The 23,120-nt window shown below is 32.8% G+C and overlaps 1 protein-coding gene and 1 pseudogene across 5 annotated transcripts; both read left to right on the top strand.

Moving 5' to 3' along the window:
* The first annotated feature begins 410 nt into the window (after positions 1-410).
* LOC141664362 (CMP-sialic acid transporter 1-like) lies at positions 411-9,360 on the top strand. Of its 5 annotated transcripts, XR_012551994.1 has the most exons (11): positions 411-555; positions 1,220-1,303; positions 1,391-1,605; positions 1,709-1,787; positions 2,760-2,929; positions 3,833-4,019; positions 5,231-5,308; positions 5,833-6,010; positions 7,131-7,568; positions 8,355-8,462; positions 9,226-9,360. XR_012551994.1 is itself a non-coding variant. In XM_074470297.1 (9 exons), the coding sequence occupies exons 1-8, from the start codon at positions 505-507 to the stop codon at positions 5,974-5,976; spliced, it is 1,008 nt and encodes a 335-aa protein (XP_074326398.1). In that variant the 5' UTR covers positions 411-504; the 3' UTR covers positions 5,977-6,010; positions 7,138-7,588. The 5 variants fall into 5 exon arrangements, 4 of the variants coding, with proteins under 4 accessions (XP_074326398.1, XP_074326397.1, XP_074326399.1 ...); XM_074470297.1 differs by lacking the exons at positions 8,355-8,462; positions 9,226-9,360 and having other exon boundaries at positions 7,138-7,588; XM_074470296.1 differs by lacking the exons at positions 8,355-8,462; positions 9,226-9,360 and having other exon boundaries at positions 7,131-7,588.
* LOC141665273 (tubulin gamma-3 chain-like) lies at positions 7,487-22,123 on the top strand (annotated as a pseudogene).
* Positions 22,124-23,120: the final 997 nt, after the last annotated feature.

Raw genomic sequence — 23,120 nt, 5'->3', positions numbered from 1 at the left:
ATATTTATTTAATTAAGAATAGTTGATGTTATTTTTTGTTGCAATTACATTGCGCTCATACGAAGTAAAGTCCTATTTTTGTAAAAAAATATTCAAAAATTGTAAAAATAAAAAACCTTAGTATTACAAAAATATTTTAAAAAATTATAATTATTTTGTCAAAAATAAAGATGATGTATAATATGATACATCTTTTTCTTGTCATCCTTAAATTTAATTTAGTTTATTATATTTTAGAAAAGGTTAAAAAATAATTCGTCCCAAATTTATTGTCAGATATAAAAAATATTAATAAACTTTTTTTATACAAAATAGAAATATTTTTAAATTTATATTGAAAAATACGGTAATTTTCAAACTTATTTTACAAGAAAAAATATTTTATACAAAACGGGTTTTTGGAAGAAACATTTACTAAAAAACTTGTTCCAGAAAAAGAAAGAGAACCAGAGATCACACATTCCTTGAGTGTGCAGATTCACACGGGGAAAACAGAGATCGGAGATGCAGTGGTACGTCGTCGCTTCGCTTCTCACGGTCCTCACCAGTTCTCAGGTCTGTCTCTGAACCCTACACAATCTGCTACTTTTACTATATCAATATTTACAATGTGTTTACTATTTTTTATACCTAAATTTTCTCCTGTAATTCAATATTTTTTTTAGTCAACTCAACAGTTTATTGTTAAGCATACCTTAGATTACAATTAGAAATTATTGTTGTTAGTTTTTACAGTGTAATTGAACTTCGTTTCGATAACTTAATCGAAGTTTGGGAGCTGGATTAGTTATAATCTGACTGAGAGGAGAGCATTATCAGTACTGATGGTTTTGAATCTCGTTGGTGTTTGGGAGCTAGATTAGTTAAAATGTGTATATGTGATATGTTTATTGTGGACCTTATAGTTAAATTTGCCTTCTGAATCATGGATACGAGTTTATGAACTTATTCTGTCAATTTGTCCTTTTATTGAATGTGTGAACAATTCAACAATACGATATATAAATTGTATTGTAATAAGTTCGTGTTTAGTAGTTTAGTAGAGTGGAGCTGAGTTCGGATGTAGTCTTGACTCTTGCGTAGGGTCATTCAGATGATCAATTGTGTTGGAGCAATTATTTCTCAATATATGAGATTAGGGACCTTTCTAGATCACGATTGTATTTAAATTTGGATTCGAGGCGTTGCTACTTTACATTCGTTTTGGTAAATATGGCAGGGAATTCTGACTACTTTATCACAAAGCAATGGGAGTTATAAATATGACTATGCAACTGTCCCATTTCTTGCTGAAGTTTTCAAGGTACGTAACACTTAACGATATCTTGTCAGTACTGGTAGTACATTGCAGTGATCACCTTCAAGGTTATTAACACGGTTGCCGTTGCAGCTTCTTGTGTCGAGTATTCTTTTACGCAGAGAGTGTTTGCGGTCGCCTCCTCCATTGATGACAACTGAATGGAAGAGCATTCGACTATACCCTATACCTTCTATTATATACCTTATCCACAATAATGTTCAGTTTGCTACCTTAACATATGTTGATACATCCACTTATCAGATTATGGGCAACCTGAAAATTGTTACGACGGCAGTATTGTTTAGGTGATACTTTTAGCTCCATATTTGTTTAGGCATTATATGTTTCTGTTTTCCCTATTGTTTCCTTTCCTTATACATCAGAGTATTCATCTACTTAATGTTTCAGGCTGTTTCTGAGGAGGAAGCTATCTAATCTGCAGTGGATGGCAATTTTCTTGTTGGCTATTGGAACAACCACAAGCCAGGTGCTAATGGGGTCACTATTTACATGTTCAGAGTCTGCTTTCTGTATCTGTTTCAAAGTCTTATATATTGTTCACATTAGTTTTATGTCTCTCTTGTCCTACTAAATAGATGTATTCCTTCTAAATCTTCTTCCTCAAGAGCAAGTAAAAACAGTTAGAAAACTCTACTACATCTTGCACATGCCAAAAGCAAATGATGAAATATGATGTAATAGAAGGCAAGTATGCTTGACAAGGATCTATAGTCCCTGTAGCATGGTATAAGTGTTAGTTACCTATTATCTGAGGCCACTGACCATTAATGTGGACCTGAATAATGGCTAATTAATGGCTCATCTAAATGTATCCACAAAACTAGTGGCTTCCATTTTGTTTATTGACGGTGATGAATAGTAGATCAATTAATACTTGGAGATCCAAAGTCCAAATTGTACTCAGTTGCGTGTGAAGTTACACTACAGCAACTACTCCCTCTGTGGCTCTGTCTAATTCATTTCTATACACTTTCCTTTTTTAGATGTCCCTCTCAAATATATACATTTCAAAAGTTACCAAAAATAGTAAAGTTTTATAAAATAAATAATTAACTACATCCACTACTTTCTTCCACTACACCCACTTTATACATTAAATATTGATTGGTCCTGCAACCTTACACACTTTTCTTACTTATTCCCGCTAAATTACATTTTTTCCCAACCTCCGTGCCCAAATCATTCGTATAGAACTCAATGGGAGTAACATTTTTCTTAAAATCGAATATCAACTGAATTAATGCCAATCGTGATTTAGATTTGTACTGTTGGTCATTTGTTACATACGTATTGGTTAGACTTCTAGATCTTAGATGTTACATAACATTCTTTTTTACTGTTACCTTAAATTCGGTCATATATCTTTACTTGATGCACTTCAGACAGATTCATTCACATCATTTCTCCCATATTTCTCTAAGTTAACCACCTTTTGCAGGTCAAAGGATGTGGAGAGGCTTCATGCGACTCACTCTTTTCATCTCCAATCCCGGGTTACATGCTAGGAGTGTTGTCTGCTTGTCTTTCTGCATTGGCTGGCATATATACAGAATTCTTGTTGAAAAAAAATAACGATACCTTATACTGGCAGAATGTTCAGTTATACACGTAAGCTTCTTTCTTTGAGCTACATAGTCAGTCTAATCTATTACTAATTCGTGACTCTGTATCGCTATGACATCCTCATCAAAATTCTAAGTGATGCATCCAAATTCCAAATGGGTTTGACCGAATTTATATATAAACATGTAAATGTAAATTGACATAGGACAGCAATATATATTGTATGCGGGCTTTAGAGAAACAGTAGGAGAACAGGAATTTCTTAAATGGTTTGACACAAGATAATGACTAAGTAATATACCAATGCAATATTAGCTCTATACAACCAAAAAATTCTTGCTATGGAATATGCCATTCATTCACGAAAAAGTCAATAATACTCATATCAATTGTTCCGTAGCTTTTTATTGACGAATAAAAATTACAATTATGCTATCATATCAAATAACAGTCAAAGCTTTCGTATCCTTCGTCTTCAGCCACATCCTCCACGTAATCACGGGTTTCATCTTCTTTGTTGGTTTCTTGTTCTCCACGAGCAACAAATTCTTATGTGACATTTCATCAAAGACCCTTCATCCTTTATCAGTATTGTCTTCAGCAACATCCTCTCCTTCATCATCATCTTCATTGGAGTTAATATTCTGGCATAGAGCTCTTTATCGCTATCAAGATGAACAACAATTGTTTCAAGGATAGGAGGCAGAGTCAAACTTCATTCGAAAACCTCCAGTGCAACTGGGGAATTGAGAGGGGAGTGTTAAGTTTTTTAATATGTTATTTCATATTTTTGATTGGGGGGACAATTTGCACACGGGCATGAACACACAAACACACAAGATGCATTGATTTTGCTTCTTGGAAAGACAAAGATGTAGAGTAAGTATGTGACAAATTATGGGGATTCTCTTTTCCTATAAGGATCAGTTATATCATTTTAATATTCAGATTTGGCGCAATTTTCAACATGGCACGGCTTATCTTGGATGATTTTAGAGGAGGATTTGAGGAAGGACCATGGTGGCAACGCCTTTTCAATGGATACAATATCATAACATGGTTGGTGGTGTTAAATCTTGGTTCCACTGGTCTGTTAGTTTCATGGTTAATGAAGTATGCCGACAATATTGTGAAGGTGCCTTCTTACTTTATTTATTTTCATTTACTATTTTAATTATGTTGTACAATGTATGCACATGTGCAAAAGATGCACTTAAGGATAGACCTAGGTGACTATTTATGTCATTGTGCATGAAATTACCTTGGTCCATTCCCAAAACTAGAAGTTAATAGTATTAGTGGCCAATGACTTCCACAAAACAGCCTACACGTCCTGCACTCAAACAATACTAAATTACTGAGAATGTGTAAGAACTACGGCCTACGCAAACTAGGGCCGAAGATTTACCTGTGCTGGCTGAAGAGTGAAGACTGATCACTTGGAGTAACATGAGTAAGCCAAATCCCAACACCTGTGTGCAACAATTCGCTTATGGCCTGACCCAAGTATCCACCTCCAGTGTTAGTGTATGTGGCCACTGTTAAAATAAAGAATAGAGTTTACATGATTGATAAGAGCTTTTCTAATAGCAGACTTCTTTTAAGTTTTAGCCATATAAAGGCAAAGTTAAAAGTAAATGCCGAAAAAAACCTTATTTTTCTTCTGCATATTAACACCTCATGAGGTGGTTTCTTTATATTTATACACACACACACATGCACACACACACACACATATGTGTATGTATGTATTTTTTTAGCATCTCTTGAGTTTTACGGTTTTTAAGCTGAGCTGATAACTTGAACAATTTTTTACCTATAAATTAGTGACGAGTTTATCAAAGGAATAAAAGATGAGTACCCTTTTTAGCTAAAGGATAAATCTCTTCAATTTACAAAAATCACTACGATTATCTTTCATGTTAAGGTTAGGTTCTCTTGGTCATCATCAGAGGTACTGAGATAGCTATGCTTATAAGTCGAGGGACATTGGTACTTACTTGCAATTTATGTGAACAAAGAAGCTTGACTTTAGCTATATTATACTTGCACTTGCATGCATATTTTTTGGAGCATAAAAAAAGCTTTTTTAGGGGAAGGCTTAAGTTAAGTCTTAATGTCCCTTCCTCTTCCGGGGAGTCATATTTTGGCAGATTAAGCAGTAAGGATTTAAAAGAACTCCATTGCTTCGATTTCATTTACCATTTAAATTATCCCCACTCCCCATCTTTGTTGTGATAATTATCAGCGTTCTTGTCATTTAGATCGACTAATTGGCATAAGGCCTGCTTGAAATTTAGTGCAAACCTAAATTTGTTTTTGTCTATTTCCTTTAATCTCCACCAGGTGTATTCAACATCTATGGCCATGCTGCTGACAATGATTCTCTCTATAATCCTCTTCAGTTTTAAACCCACGTTACAGGCAAGCTTTGAACTGCTGTGCTCTTTATTTTTGCTTTTATGATCAATTTCTGTTTCTAACTTTCGAAAGAGAATATATGTTCATTTATTTTTTCATACACACACACAAATATATATGTCTACATTCTTTTTGGGGCAAGTGTGGGTGTTTGGTGACTAAACTATACAGAACTTTTAATCATTTATCCTGCAAGTCATCTAATAAAGATATCATATATACAATTCTAATTGCAAATTTATGTAACCCATACTGTTGTACAGTTGTACTTCTTTGCGGTTGTTAATTGTTTGTGTCATTAAGACATGCTGAAGCATTAGTTCAAAATTTCTATCTTATCTTGAAATAATATGTTTAAATGATGCTATATAATATTATTTTCAAACGAAGAGAGACGTATCAAGTTAGCTCCCTCCTGGCACCTGCAATCTATATGCATGTTGTGTGTATATGTATGTTAGACTTTGTGTTTTGGTGATCACTAATTCTTGTTAATCAGCATGTCTGTTATTTTGTTGCTGATGCAGCTCTTTTTAGGTATAATTGTCTGCATCATGTCTCTACACATGTATTTTGCACCTGCAAACATGCTTGTTGATATGCCGGTGCCAGTAAAAACAGCTACAGAAGAATTAGTCGAGGTTTCTGTTGATCGAAAAACAGATATATGATATATAATTTCCATCGAACAATTCAAATTTTTTGGTATGTCCTTATCCCGCTGTTACTTGAAGCAAAAATGTACAAAGGTGTTTTCATGATGTAATATGATATAGAATGCTATAATTGCTTGTGCCCTTGCATCTAAAAACCACCGTGCTTAAAAAATCATTAGAATTGTGAAAAATATTAACGAGAGATCATGACCACACATCCTGTACTCACAACGGTGCGACCCTTCTCTGTTAGTTTTGCCAACACCTAGCGACAGTGATAGCATTGATATTGTGCCACTACATGTGGCCAGCAATCACAAGTTTATATGCATAGGTAGAACGTAGAAGTAGTCTCACTTAATAATGATAGGCTACTATAATTTATGATTCATGCACATATTTAAGGACCTGATTTATATTATTAGAAGCTTATATGTGGACTAAAATAACTGGGGACACTTGTCTAGTTGCTGCATTGAATATGCATATTCTGTACTGCTAAATTATAACTATCAACTGAAAACCTTCTGTTGAATTTCACTTCTAGGCTTACAACTTGGTCTGCTACTCTGCTTGATTAGGCTTGAACTAAATGTGTATAATTCGGGATAACCTTGCTCAGTGATGTTGACATTTACCAATGTGATATATTTAAAGAAGTTGACTTTTATTTATGATATTAAGAATCTGGATGCAGGAACATATATATGTTTTATATGCCTTCTTTCGCCTCTTTTCACTTTGTAATTTCAATCATAAAAAATGAAAGAAAAATCATCAGTACATCGCATAGTATGAGGACTTGTATGTTTATATTCATATATGTATATCAAGTCAAATTCATCTTGATACAGATGCTATTATAATTATTAGTTATGACTTGTGAGAAAGCTATCATATGTGTGATATCCTCAAGGATTATCTGCTTTGCCTGTATCATTTGTACTATAAGTGGTTTAACTTTTAAGCCTTTAGTTCAAAAATACCAAAACTTGTCTACATTAATATGCCATTTTCTCAGACTTTAATTCTACACCTGCCTTGACAATGCCACTTTTAGGACTATGCCACTTCTAGTACATACACATCCCCTGTGTCTCTACTTTTATGACTATATATAATATACATTGATAGATTACTCTGGTCATTACTAAATCACTGACAATCAGTTAACAGTTAGAGCAAGAGAAGGTAACTAGAGATGTTTGAGATTAGTAGAGATGGAATGATATTCATGGATCATTATTCACCAAGTGTTGGTGCTGGCAATTGTTTGGAGAATGATGAGCAAGCAAAGGAGGACTAATGCGGACACTTTCAGATGCCAGTGCACTACCCAAGGTACAGCAGAGCTGAGTACGAGAGTATGCCGGAGTGGAAAGTTAGTTGTTTGCTGGCTCAGTATGGTTTGCCGGTCTCAGGTGATGTTAATCAGAAGAGGAAGTTTGCCATAGGAGCTTTTCTTTGGTCTTGTTAATCAATTATCCTATGTCTCTTGTAAAAAACAATTCGGTTTAATCCGGAGATGGTGCTGCTTCTGTATCTGCAGGTTAGCTATGTGATGGCATGCAATGTATGAAACTAATGTTGGCTGTTGGAAGCAGTTTGTATGTTTTTACCTTTTTTTTCTTAAGCTTGTTTAAATTTGAATAAATATGCAATTTTAAATATATAAAAAAGAAAAGGACGAGGATTATGATACTCAGAACTCAGAAGTCATATAGGCAGGAATACAACGGTTGCATGAAATGAAATAATATATATCTGTTCCATCATTATCCAATTTCATTCATCTATTATAATCTTCTGAGAGTGAGAGCCATTTTTTTCCCCTAACAAAAATTGATTAATCAATTTGCCTTCGTGCGCACACAAATTTTGCAACACAGTTTGAGTGGTTATTACTGGGAAGCATGGTTCGTTTCAGCTGTGCTTGGTTAAGTAAAACCGAAACTGAAATCTAAAATCTCTGATTTTAAATTTTAAGAACCGAAACCACAACTGAACCGACCGTTTGGTTTCAATTTCAAAATCTTGGTTTGGTTTTGGTTAAAAAACTGATTGAAAAAAAAAGAAATGAGAAATGTTACAGCAGATGATCAATTTACCAATCTGTCCCAAAAATCTAGCCGTCTAATGTTATGTATGAAATCAACTGGTTTCTGATTTAACAATGTTCTCTTTAAAGTCGGAATAGAAAGCAAACAACCAACACAGTTTTAACTTTCTGTCTGTTTTTAATTATCGATTTGGATTTTAATCATCTAAATTATAGTGGTTCGGTTTTAAATAGATTTTTATGTTTTTTACTGATGACTTGGACCGATGTGGTTTGAAAACGGTGCGTGAAATAATGATTTGATTGACCTCATTTTGTTTTTGAAAAACAAAAGTGAACTCGCACACTTCACTAGTCCGCGCCATTGAAGGGAAAGGGCAAGGTGAAACCCCTAGGAAGAGAAAAGTACAAAGACGGCATTCTCGAAGATTTAGCTACTCAGGTTTTCATTCTTGTTTGATTTCTATCCAATATGAAGATGTGTATATAAGCAAATTCACTTTCATTTCATTTTATTCCAATAGCTTCCATGAAAATGTGGCGATATATACTATTTAATTTGTGTAATTGTTTAGGTATGATCTTTTATGAATTGTATTCTGTTCAAATATTTGCTTTGTTTAGGGTCTAAATGTGGCTTTTAGTTTCGAAGCTCTTCGTTTAGTTTTAGTTAGTAACGGTCATATAATTTTTGAGAAATGTATTTGTTTATTACAGATTATTGATAGGGAACTAAGGATAATGTGATGAATCGTGATGATAGGAGGTTACTTGTTCTAGGACTTGCTAAAATGAAAACCAGCTTATATTATCAGAATGAAAGGACTGTGTTTTGTTGTATGTTTAGTTTAAATAAATTTAAATCTACAGTATTAGATCAGATAATATGAGCAAGCGTAGAGGAGTTGCTTTTATTTTGTCTTGATAGATTTTGAGATTAGCATCATTTTTTAAATTTTAGGTAACTAGTCTAGTCAAATCAAGTCCGTTGTGTGTCAACCTTTAAGTGGGGTACTATTTGTACTATGCTAGGGGATCTGTTGACATTTGGTTTAAGCGCTATTGTTTACACGGATATATTTTGATACTTATGTAGTTATGTGAGTGGATTTTTTATTGAAATTCATTTGTTGAACATTTACTCTACTTCACAAGTTGTAAATGTGTGGTTTTAACTTTTTTGATCTAAATTGAAAACGTTTCAGGGAGGCGATAGAAAGGATGTATTCTTTTATCAAGCTGATGATCAACACTACATACCAAGAGCTTTGCTTATGGATTTGGAGCGCAGGGTGATCAATGGAATTCAAACCGGTGATTACCGAAATCTATTTAATCACGAGAATCTATTTATGTCAAAAGAGGGAGGTGGTGCTGGCAATAATTGGGCTAGCGGTTATAATCAGGTTGACACTTACTTTTTCATAAGCAAAAGTTTTATAAACTTAAGTGATGCAACCTTGGAGGTCTTTTCAGTTGGAAGTTGATCCCTCACATTAGATGTCTTAGTATTGATGGAGATGCGTACACGTTATACTATTTAGATTTATATGCAGCGTTTAAACTTTGTGCAGGGTAAAAGTGTTGAAGAGGATTTAATGGACACGATTGACAGAGAGGCAGATGGAAGTGATAGTCTTGAAAGTTTTGTTTTGTGCCATTCAATTGCTGGGGGAGCAGGCTCAGGTTTTGACAACTTACACTTATCTACGTATTCAAATAAATTTAAATTTCCTATGCATGGATCTTAGGTTCCTTCACAAAGTTGCAAAGTAAGATATGTGAGCAGGTTGGTTCTTCCTTGCCTTTTACATTACATAAATTTTTTTAAAGTAATAAAAGCTAAGCTGTTGTCTGTTATAGTAATTCATTAAAATGTTTTCTGAATGAGCAATACAAGCGCGTATCTGTGATAGCCTATTTCATATACGTTAATATGTTTTATTGCAATTTTAATACGTGATATTTTACCGTCACAATATCTGGTTGTTAATAGTTCCTGCTATTCCAGGAATGGGTTCGTATCTGTTGGAGACTCTGAATGATCGCTACAGTAAGAAACTGGTAGACATATAGCGTGTTTCCTAACCAGAATGAGATAAGTGATGTGGTTGTCCAGCCATACAACTCCCTTTTGACACTCAAGCGGCTCACACTAAATGCTGATTGTGTAGTTGTTCTTGATAATACTGCACTTAATAGGATTGCCGTGGAACGCCTTCATATTGCAAATTCTTCCGTTTCCCAGACCAACTCTTTAGTCTCTACTGTAATGTCAGCAAGCACCACCACTTTGCGTTATCCAGGATACATGAACAAAGACTTAGTTGGTCTTCTTGCTTCTTTGATCCCAACACCAAGATGCCATTTTTTAATGACAGGATATACACCTCTAACAGTAAAACATCAGGTAAAATTTCAATTTTGTTTTGCAAATGCAATTTTTCAGTCTTAAACACAAACCGTCAGTGTGAACTGTGAAGTTTTCGTAAAGAGGACATAGAAATCTAGTCCGGTGCAGTTCAAAATCTATAGATTTTGTCTTGATGTCTCGGTAACAAAATCAAAATTGGCAAGAGATGTTTTTTATGAAATTACAGCACAAACATTAAGATTTAGGATTTGGTGAGAATCTCTGTAAAATTTTAGTTCATTAATATGGAGGAATATTGATTCAATTTGAAGGGAAGAACCCTGGTCTAACAGTACCTGGTGGGAGATGGGACAGATTCCACAGAAAATAACCTTGGATACACTTGGAAATTAAGTTCTTTTGTCTAGATATTATACGGGGCTAACATAAGTTGATGTTGGTTGACTCAATCAAAGTTAGACAAAATATGAAATTGACCTGACCGGCTTCTTTCTTTGGTATTGTGCATGATATTTATAAAGTACAAGAGGTAGGGAGAAATTATCTGTTTGGGGGGGGGGGTGAGCCTTCTATTCATTGCTAAGGATAAACTTTTAACCACTTGAGCTATCCAACCGTGCTCGTTCTATTTACTTTTAGATAAAGTAGAAGTGTGTCCTCGGAATAAACAATTTTTTATTCATTTATATCGAAGCTGCAGCCTACATTCCTAACTAAAGGAATCTGCTTTTTGCAGGCGAATATGATTCGTAAAACCACTGTTCTGGATGTGATGAGAAAACTTCTTCAGGCAAGATGTACATTATTAATTGATTGCTTTTAGTGCTTCTAGCTTAAGAGTATGACAGTGTTCCCTTTTGCAGACAAAGAACATAATGGTTTCCTCTAATGCCCGAACAAAAGAAGCTAGTCAGGCAAAGTACATATCTATATTAAACATTATACAGGGAGAAGTCGATCCAACTCAGGTGATTATAGTAATGTTTATTTAGTGTTTACATGTTTCTTAAGCTGCAGTTATGCAAGAATTCTCAATATAGTTTTTCTTAGTCCTGACACAGGATTCACGGCTGTTTAAGTGTCTTGTCTTAGACTATTTTTAGTTGATGTGTTTACGGAGCAATATGCATTAGATTTTTAGAAGAAACATCAGAGATTTTTAGGATCGAGCCTTAAGCTAATTGTTTTCCTTCTTATCTAAATTTGCTCCAATATATTCTTCGTCGAATATTTTTAACCTTGTTCTCCCTCTTATTAAGAAACTTTATTTTTTAATATCTCATCTTCTTGTTTACAATAGACTTGCATAAATCAGTAAAAAAATGAAAAACCAAAACATGTAGGCCTAGATTTCTATTGCTGGAATAGTTCATGAACATAGAGATCCTAATCCTATTATGAAACTTGTGAAGAAGCGGTGTTCTTCTAGGCGTGTGTGTGGAATTTGAACAATGTTAGTGTATTGTAAGATATTGTAACTAGTCCCCCATTGAAGTGTGTATAATAAGCATATACGGAGTAGCTCGGGATTGTAGGGCCACAGTTGGTTTAGGCTTGTTTAATCCTTGGTCTGGCTGTTACGGAACAAGTTGCCATATTTGACACAGTCGTCTGATGCCCATCTTAAATTGACTTGATATATTCCGACCTGGTTTGTCTGGGTATTACATAAATGAAGCAGGTGACACATAAGAGAAGCCCTAGTTTGTTACAAATAGTTTAAGACTTAAATTGCTTATGATATATGAGTTGTACTTATGTAGTTTAATATTTGACTTCATAAATAATGATATTTTCATTTAATGTTGTACAATTCAGTGCTTTTAAGTATATACTAATTTATATTGTAATGTATAAAATACAACTAATATTTTTATGTAAACGTCGCGGGCGCCATGCGCAAACCTTACACCACATCGCCATATTGTTGTTAATGGCCCATAAGTGCCAGCAGCAACCATCTTTATATCTATGCTACAGTACCACAAGAATTAGCTCTATCTCTATTATTTTGTAACTTCTTAATTTGGAAGAGGGTTTAGCACTTGATGCTTTCTAAATCATTATATGTAGGTATGCCTATGGAAGAGGATTTATGTGAAACAGTCTACTGGCATATAGTTTTGCCAACTTTTTTAAGTTGGCTATCTTATTTTACAATGTTAAATGAGGTTGTAACATGATGATATATTTAAATTGAAGATTACTGCATGGTTGCTTCTCAGCTATAAGTTTCCCCTTTAACTATAAAGTCTGAAGATTGCTTAGAAAGTATGGGTATCCTTGAGATCTCACTATTGTTGACTTATACTTGTTCTCTCACTGAATGTTTGCTAAGAAGTTTCACAAAGCTGCATTTTAATCCTGTAACACTTGTTGTGTTCCAAAATCAGGTTTATGATAGTCTTCAAAGAATTCGTGAGAGAAAGCTTGTTAATTTTATTGAATGGGGACCTGCAAGCATTCAGGCATTCTTCGTATACTCTTTCCACAATTTTCACCTTTTTCTTAAAATAGAAGTATATAGAATGTGAATAGCTTTGCGTTGTTTTTTCATTCCTTTTGGCAGGTTGCTCTATCTAGAAAGTCTCCTTCTGTTCAAACTGCCCATAGGGTAAGAACTTATTTGCATATAGCTAACTTCTTTGACTATTTCATTTGATTGTTACTACTGCTATGCTTACCGCATGATAGACTAAATACAGCCTGTTGCCGCTGATTCCACCACTGTTTCTGTACTACTGCAAATAATGTTTAAAGTTAAAAACAAATGATCCAAAAATCTTGTTTTCTTATCTTTTAGGTAAGTGGCCTTATGCTAGCAAGTTATACTGGTATCCGTCATCTATTTAGCAAGTGCTTGAATCAGTATTCACTACTCAGAAAGAGGCAGGCCTTCCTTGACAAATACAGGAGTTTCCCATTGTTTGATGTAAGTTACTTCATTACTGTTGTTAATTTTCTTTTAGTCTGCATCGGTGTTCTGATAGTTAACGAACACTGCAATACTCTTGCAGAGAAAATATTTGCTCTAGGCATTATAAACCCCCCCCCCCCTCCTTTTCTTGTATGCAACTGGAATTATCACTTGAGTGTATTGCCTCCCCGTGAGTTATAAATTGTCAGTTAATGGCCTCCCCGTCAGTAATATCTCATGTTGTGAAACTTGGCTAGGACAATGATCTTTCAGAATTTGATGAATCCAGAGACATCATTGAGAGCTTAGTTGATGAGTACAAGGCTTGTGAGTCTCCTGATTACATCAAATGGGGGATGGAGGTACATAATCTGCTTGTCTGATCCCCTCTATAACTCTACATATGTAAGTAGTTGTTTGGGATTTCCTATTTATTTTGTTGCACCACATCCTACCTGGAGAAGGGAATGCGAAAGGATCCGTGGATCCAAGTTTAGCAATATAAACTATGTGAATGCCTCCACCTTCAAATGTGCATAACACATAGTTGTAGTCGCACCCGCATCACATGTTTATGTAATTCTACCGCCACAAGTTTTTGTAGTCTGATAGTTGTGATTGGTGTAACTTGGAGACTCATAGTTGTTCTGATTGGCTGTGTTTAGGGACAGGAAAACAGTTACATGTCAGATAATTGTAAATATGACGGGTCAAATCTGAATTAACAAAACTGCCAATAATTTTTAAGTAAAATATTTATAATTGTTTATTTGCCACTAATATTTAAGTATAAAAAATTCCTCGAAATATTTATAATCTTCCGGAGGGTGTAGGAAAAAATTTCTGTAATATATATAATCAGTTCCAAAATTAAAAGAAACTAGTAATTTTGCTCGTGCTCCGCACACGGGAATCTCTTCCAATATACAAAAATATGTTAATAATGTTTTTTCGTAAGTTTAAAAATATTTTAAAAAAATAAAAATGCATGTTGTTGTAAAAAATAGAGAGAAATTAATGCAACATTTGTTTGTTAAAACTTATATGCCAAAAATATTTCATTTCGTAATTGTAGTATATATAATCATACAATATTTGGAATGTAGTAGAATACACTATGCTATTGAAATTTCTTTTAACTCCTTATTTTCTTAATGAGTCATTTTTCCAAAAAAAATATCGATGTTAGTATATCTTATGTTTAAGAGGCTTATTAAACCCGTAAGTAGTATTTGATGATCCAGCTTATCAATATATATCTAATCAATATATATCTAATTCTTGAAGTAATCCATCCATCCAAATTACTAACTATACCCTTAGTTAATCCTTAACAAAGTTAATTTTCATTATAGTAAAGGTCATGTCATTTCCACATTTATTTTTCCACTCCATTACTCCACTTATTATCTCTTCTCCAGTTATTATATTACCCTAAACTCATTCTCTCTCTTCTTCATTTTTAATTATCGTCCACTCATTCTCTCTTCTTCATTTTCTATATCTACTTTATCACTTCTTAATTATTTACATCAATTTATTATCATTATCATCTATTTTTTATTTATCCACGTACCAACCATTAATGGTATTTTTTAATCATTTTTCGGTAACTTTTTATTATCCTTTAAATGAATTTAACTATTGCTCAATGGATTAATGGTACGACGAAACGTCGAGTATAACATGCTCATTACTTCCGAGAGCTCTTATCAATGAATGTAACCTTTAAAAATTTCTTATAAATAAATTTATTTATTTATTTATCCAAGACTAACGTTTTTATTGAAAACTCTAAGAGACAAATATCCTAAACATGTAAATAAATATACAAATATAAGATATGTGTGTATATGTATTGCACGATTACTTAAATATTATTCAAATATGATATGTATAAGTGTATAATATTAGAATATGAATATTTATTAAAATTAATCTAAATATTTTAATTAATAAATTGGTTATATTATGTAAAATTAATTATTAAAAATTAATTTTAACAAATACAATCAAATATAATCACAGAGTATGTGTAATACGGGTATAAGTGTAATACGGGTATAATGCTTGTAAGTTAAATTTATAACTTATAGGCTGATAAGCTGAATGTGATCAATGACGTAATTTTTCTCAACTTATTTTAATTTTTAATTTTTTATTAACTTTAATTTTAAAATATATATTTGTAAGTATTATTTAAATTTAAAATTCATGAATTAAGATAATTATATTTAAAAATTATTTATTTTAGTTTATTTAGATAAAAAAAATTCTGATTTTTAAATAATATTATCCAAACACTTATCTATACTATACTGTTATAAGCAAAACATGGTTTCGTTTGTTCGGTTGGTTAACATAATCCTAAAAAATTTGTTAACACCTTCCAAAATAAAATTTAAATAAATACGATTTGCTTAAAAAATTAAATCATGTATCTAATATAACTATAAACACTATGAATTATTATCTAACATAATTTCTAATCGCACGCAACTTCTTTCTTACCAGGGAATAAAACACTTCTAAAATTAATTTTTAATAATTTAAATAATAATATAACAAAATAAATAATAAATCAAGAAAAAATTAAAAAAAACAATACCAAATCATCCACATAAACCATTGTTATAAACCATTGTTATTCAAGACTCCCACTTTTCTATAGGCTTTTCATCCGTGCAACGAAACGTGCTTTAGATTGCAGTAGGACTTTTTAACATTTTATCTATCTAAATTTTTAATTTTTCAATAATATAATACATAAAAAATATTACGTAAATATTTTAAATTAATTAATCTCAATAATATATAATTATTATCTTTTATAATTTATTTATATACTATAATAAAATAATAAAATTACAAATATTATAATCATCCCGTGCATCATAAGTTATCTACTTATCACTTATAAATCACTTATTCATTTTAAGTGATAAATTAGGAATTTTAAAATTTCTCAACCAGGGCACTTATTCTAGCATCAGTTATTTATGCTAACAATATCAATTTCCCCGTTGTTCGTTAAATATAATGATGAAAGACTTGGCTTTGTAATAGATATCAACCACTTGTGTCTTCGTAAAAACAGTAATTCATGAGCTAAACTTTTTGATTAAAATACCTTGGAAATAAGTCTAATGGGACTTGCTGATCCAAGTCCTCTCACCTTCAGCTTAGACTTATATATTGCCACGGTGTTTCACATGAGTAACAGATTAAAAGTAATTGCATAGTTTCTTTTCGTTAACAAACTTTTTCTTTGTTGCAAGTTGTAACTTGCTCTAAATTCCTAGCCAAGGCATAGTCATGATGGGCAAGAAGCTGCCACAACTCACCATCAATCCCACAACTAATACGAAAAAGATCATATCCAACCTTGTTTGTTGTTAGTCCACCTTAAACACTTGGGTTTGAAGTTATTTCCTGAACATCTGACTCCATGGTAGTTTCAACTTCCATGACAGGTTTCGATTCATTTGTATCCATGACCTCACCGTCAAACACTTTATCAAATCACCAGATATTGCAAACCATTCATCAAAAGTTGCCGCAGAGCTGAAAATATCATGTAGGAGAAAGTTCAATAGGGATCAGAGTTCGTGGAGATTATTCTGCACCATAAAAGATACAGTAAAAAAACCAGAATAGCATATCATAATTTATCTACAGCAAATGATAGTAGTTGCATACAATTAATTCTTATAAAATGATATCAAACTTCTAAAATGAGATGTCTAGAAGATTCACATTATAACATATATGATATGATGTCAAATTTCTTGCAACTCCAAAATTTGGGCGGTAACTTTAATCCAACTACAAATTATCACCCTTTAGTACTAAGGCAGACATTCAAAAGTCACATCCATGACAAAAATATAAAAACCAGTCCAATATCACGACATAAAAGAATAATGTAAACTAATGAAAGTACCTGAATTGGAGTTCTGGTGATGAGAAGGCGATAATTAGCGATAATTAGTGCTAAAGAGCCTCATGGTTTTTGAATGAAGTGAGTTCTCATTTTTAATCCAGTGTGCTTCATCAATTATTATATAGCATCAACTAAAGCGGCGCAGGGTATTCTTCTCTTTAATTTCCAATTTGAAGCTGGTGACAGAGACATCAAACTTTCCAGCAGCTAGTAATTCATCACGTTTGTACCTTGGAATATTATACTTTTTTCTTTGTTAATTGACATCCACTAAACATTAAATTATACCAAATTAGAATCACAATTATAATTGGAAGCATGTCGCCTATGCAAAAATGCCATGCATCTTTCAAAAATCATGATTGATTAGGCAAAACAGATAACATGCCAGACAATTATATTATAAAATTCCCAAATATAATTGGTAGCCACATATGTAATTCTATAAATCAACAAACTGAATTAAATTTGAGAGATTTTTCTTTGTGTACTTATTAATGGACGGATGGGAAAATAAAAAAATAATTTATTTTGAATTGCAGAAGATCCAAAAACATGTAATAGAGCAAAAAAATAGGTTCTTGTAATCAGCAAAGCTAAATGCGATAAGTATGAAATGTTGAGATCTTCCTTCTAGTTGGCAAGCAAAGGGCGATCTCGTTGACATATAAAGGGCGTCTACAGTGGTCTCTGTTCATGTTTATGTTTAAATCCTGCTATTGTCCCCTGTCAATATGCTATTCTGATTCTCCTTACTTGTTCAATTTTTTAAATCTTAGAAAAACTACTACGCTGCATAAGAATTATACAACTAGTTAAGGACATACCTGTTTGAGCGGAAGAAGAGGAACACGATCCTGGTCGAAAGTTGCTTCCGACCTTACAATACAAAATAATTAAAAATTATAGCAGCGACGAATGTCAATAGACATCACACATTAGACATCGGTTAACTTTGCCACTGATGTTAAAAAAAGTATTGACATCACCCCGTGTTTTTGTGATGTCTTTGTTCTTTGTAGACATCGGTTATAATTAAACCGATGTCTAAAATTCACCAAAAAAAATAAAATTCGCGCCCACCTTTTCTTTCCCCCGTTAGTGAAATTTTCATTCAGATTTTAGTTCTACATTCCCCCCAATCCCAAAATTCTCCCCCCTTCTACATTCCCCCCAATCCCAAAATTCTCACCCTCTCCCATCTCTCTCTCCCATCCCTCTCTCTCCCCTTCTCTCTCTCATGAATTTGAATAGATATATAGGTGGTGAAATGGCGCTGGTTTCATCGAATTCAAAAGATTCATCTTCACTTCCTTCTGGATCCAGAGAATCCAATTACTACCGCAAACAGAAATCTCTTGGTCTCTTATGCTCAAAGTAATCTCTCTCCCACCTCCCTTTGTATACACAACATCCTTAATTTAATTCTATATGCATCTATTTTTTTTTAAATTTTATTATAGTTTCTTGATGATGCTATTGCCCGTCTAGGTATTCTTCCTGATACCCCCTTTCTTTATTTTATTTCTCGATTTAATTTTTATTAAATTAATTTAGAATAATTGTTTTGATTTTTTACTTTAATTGGAGAGGTCTTGTGTGTTGAATTGTGTAATTCTTGTTTATATGTGAATTGTAATGAATATTGTGTTGATTTTTTTTGTAATTGGTTTAATTTTAGGTGTTGAGAAGCGAAGGTCTATGGTATTATTAATGTTCTTGAAAGCATTGGTGTAAGATATATAGTTCCTCGCCTTTTCTTCCATTTATATTATTTGGTTTAGGGGAATTTTCTGATTTTGATATTGATATGCAGCTTCTTACCAAGAAGACCAAAAATCGTTATTCATGGAAAGGGTTTGGAATCATTCCAAAAACTCTACAGCTGCTTAAGGTGTTTACTTTATCCAACTTGTGCTTTTATAAAGAACTTGATTATTGAACTTGGTCGAATATCCTTTGATTGTATACTTATATGTAATAACGCGGTTTGTATTTTAGGCGGATGAAGTCTCCAACCCAACCAAAGAGCAACTGGTTGATGTAGTTCAGAGGCATTTCATGATGATGGTAATTTATGCATTTTCTGTAATAATCTTTTTAAATTGCGAACTTGTTAACTGTCATTATATAAATAATATAAATATTGTCCCAAAACTCTCCTCATGGTTAAGAGTGTTGAGATTTAGACCAGTCATAAGATTGTTCCGGCAACTGATATATAGTGTATGCTTGATTTTTCTAACCAAATAATAACTTGTTAGTTACTGCTACTCTTAGTATATTAGTTTTGGCTTTCTGCCTTTTAAAGTTCTAGTAATATACTACATATATGTATTGACTTTAAACAATTTATATGTTGTTGGTGAAGCAATTGGATGAGTTGCAAGTCATACCGGGGTTTGTGCACTCTGCTAAGCGATTGAAGATGGTGTGTAAATGACAACTAATATTGTCTCTTCCAGTAAAAAACTTGGGTTTGTTTATAAGATTTGAATACAGGAAGCTCCAAATATCTTGACGATAGTCCTAAAGAGATTTCAGGTAATTGTTGTCTAAGCAACAAGCGTTAAAATACTCATGTACTGATCCTTAAATCCCTTGTTCTACACGTTGAGTTTGAGGTTTAGCCATAAAGATCCAGATTTTTGTCCACCAAAAAAAGCAGTTTGGTAGGTTTAGCGTGTAATATAAGCAGCTTACTATTTAAGGTGTCCTTAGTGATACCCATTGGCAATTTTTTTTTTGGTAAGAGCAGTTCAATATTTTAGTTATTATCTTTATCCATTGTTTAATCAACATGGTAGCCTAAATATATTTTGAAGCCATTAAGGCTAACATTCTATTTAAATTCCCTACTAACTGGTCTAGTTGCAGAGCTATTGCTTCTTTCTGTTTAAATTTATTGAGTTTCTCTATTCTTTAATAGTCTATTCAGAATCATGATTTTGCTTTCTCAGGGAGGAAATTATGGAAAGATAAACAAGTGTATTACTTTCCCAGAGATGTTGGATTTGATTTCGTTTATGACTGTAGCAGATGATATTACATTACCTATAGATATGCTTAATGCATCTTTCTCCGGGCATTACATTACCTACTTAATGTAAGGTCAATTTTTTTCCAATACTGTGAATCTTTGACGCAACAGTTCTCCAGTATCAGAATCAGAAACTTGTTCAGCAGTTAGACGTACAGAAGCATGAGTTGCACAATCTTGAAGGCAGAATAAGAGAACTTAAGGACAAACAGTCCACATATGATGAGATATTAATCACAGTGAACCAACAATGGAATCAGGTTGCTTCATCTTTTGCATGTCTCATTATTCTGCTGTCACTATATAATTTATGTTATTATTATTTTAACTATTTTCCTTGCTCTTCTGATGTAGTTGGTTGATGATTTTATTTTTCTTGGCGCACGTGTTGGGGCTGGAAAAAGTACAATACAGATGTTGGATCGTGCATAACGTGTGAGAGGTTTTTAACGATATTAGTTTACTTTGCATAATACTGGTGATCCCATAAATGCATTGATTAATTGTATCTTATCTGTAATTTAGGTTCAGTTCCATCATGTCCTGCAGAGGAGATGTTTCTTTGTAGAATATTAGAATTGAGTTGTGGAAAGAGACAAAGTTGAAAGCATAAGGCAGGTTTTGCATGGGAAGCCATCCGGAGAAGGTCGGGAAACTTGCCTATTATTAAGTAATACTATATATAAACATCGCTTATTATTATTATTCGCTAGATTATGGAACTCCTCTTATTGCTTTCCGGCTATCTGCTCTATTACAATCTTAGATATTGTTGTTCTTTATAACCATTTAACATTGACAATGTGCTCTGTTACAATCTGGAGTATGCAGATATTGTTGTGCAGTTGTCTAAGATTGACAATATGATGAAAGAGGAGGCTAATAATCTGCATGAGGTGATTGAAATTCTACATTTGAAGCATAAAGAATATGCTGAAGATATGCAAGGCAGTTGGTTCAGGATAGATGACACTGAGGTAATGAGTCTCTTCTGAATGGATCATATATTCACAGTATTGGAAAAAAAATTGATCTTACCCCTTGTTTATCATTCATGACTAACTGTTGCAATATTTTTTGATAAAAGTCGGTTATTTTCTATCTTTATACATATAAAGAACATTAATAGATTTTAAAAACATGTAATTTTTAGATTTTTTATTCACAAGTAGGTGGTTGTATCTTCTTCGTGAGTGTAAATTGGGTATAACAATGATAGCATGTCAATAGACAAGTTTATAGGAATGTTTATTAGTTGATACGAAAAGAGTGAATATTGTGAGGATTCAAATCATGTTCCATTTTTTGAACTTGTAAGTTTGTGATTTTTTCTTAATGTAGTGTACTATACATGATTATAAAAGATCATAAAGTAATGTACTTCAGAACTATATTAGAGCTCACTACAGAACAGTACATTAGAAGGGTTTACTTGATATTCAATAATCATAATACTGAAATCTCAAGCTGCATAAAATTTCAGTGGTACTTTTTGTTTGGAAAGTAACTCTTAACTGTCACCCAACTCACGTCTTTTAAACTTACTGCTTTTAGGAAAATTAGATTGTAGTGCTGTAAAGTTTATAAATTTCTGTTTCCTCTTACCCTTTTGTTATCGTGCAGGTTGAATCTCCCTTTCCACCTTTTGATAAGATAGGCATCAACTCAGTACAGAGGGAGGTTGAAGAAATTATTCTCGATATTTATGTTAGCAGGGATCACTTAGCAAACATATAACAATAGTTTGGTTTTGAACGATTCTGTAATAAAATTAAATACTTGATATTTATGTTGCTGAATATAAGTGTTTAGTTAGTTCATTATTTAAATACTTTCAATGAATAAATACTGATGTCAAAAAAATAATTGTACATCACTTTTAATATATAAATATTGATGTCTCAAATGCAATTGTACATCAGTTTTAGTGAAGAAAAACTGATGTCAAAAAAGTTGATATACATTGTTTTTTCCTAAAAAACCGATGTCAAAGACTAACATGTTCAACTCTAAAAGGAACATAGACATCACTTTGTTTGGGATACAACTGATGTCTAAGTGCCAACATAGACATCACCTTTTACTAAATAAATCGATGTTTAATATCAGATTTTACATCACCTATATGAAAATATTCGATGTCTATGTGGAAAAAATCATAGCCCATTATATGTTTAATTTGTTGTAATAGGTGTAATTTATTTATTAAATTATTTATTTCTAACATTTTTTTGTAAAAAATAATGCATGGACATCACTTTTTTTCCCAGAAATGATGTCTAATTAAGTAAAGACATCGGGTTATGGCCGATGTCTAGAATAGACATCACCGACATCAACATCGGTTGCCAAACAACATAGACATCGGCCAAAAACCGATGTCTATGGGCATTTTTCTTGTAGTGGCAACTTGAATATATTTGATTCATCTAATTATAGCACCGGTTTGAGATGGAGAATTGCCTGAATCTCCAGTTAAACCGGAACTAATGCAGAAAGGCGGTTTGAAAAAAATCTTCAATTAATCAGTTGGTAATATGGTTTCCATAATTGAGTAAAAAAATGAAGATTTGAAATATTATTGGTGAGATCGATTTAGATTTGGGCAGTTGCTCAAATTCAAATTTTCAAATTTACGTGATTGTGGCTTAGAGGTTAATACAAGTTACTAAAATTACGTGATGTTGTTTGTTTTATAAAATCGGGTTAACCTGAAGTTATGGATGATCCAAGTAGTTTACATACAATTACAGTGTAAACTTGTATTTGGATCCACCCATGAGTAAATATGGATAGTCCAGCAAAAAAATTTATGACAAAAACAGA

Source organism: Apium graveolens, chromosome 6, assembly GCF_009905375.1.
Source record: "Apium graveolens cultivar Ventura chromosome 6, ASM990537v1, whole genome shotgun sequence".
NCBI classification, from domain to species: domain Eukaryota; kingdom Viridiplantae; phylum Streptophyta; class Magnoliopsida; order Apiales; family Apiaceae; genus Apium; species Apium graveolens.
This window is presented reverse-complemented; position numbering and strand designations above follow the sequence as displayed.

Coding starts and splice junctions, on each gene's coding strand:
- LOC141664362 (XM_074470297.1), top strand. CDS start 505: ATGCAGTGGTACGTCGTCGCTTCGCTTCTCACGGTCCTCACCAGTTCT. Junction 556..1,219: donor CGGTCCTCACCAGTTCTCAG/GTCTGTCTCTGA, acceptor TAAATATGGCAG/GGAATTCTGACTACTTTATC. Junction 5,309..5,832: donor GTTTTAAACCCACGTTACAG/GCAAGCTTTGAA, acceptor TTGCTGATGCAG/CTCTTTTTAGGTATAATTGT.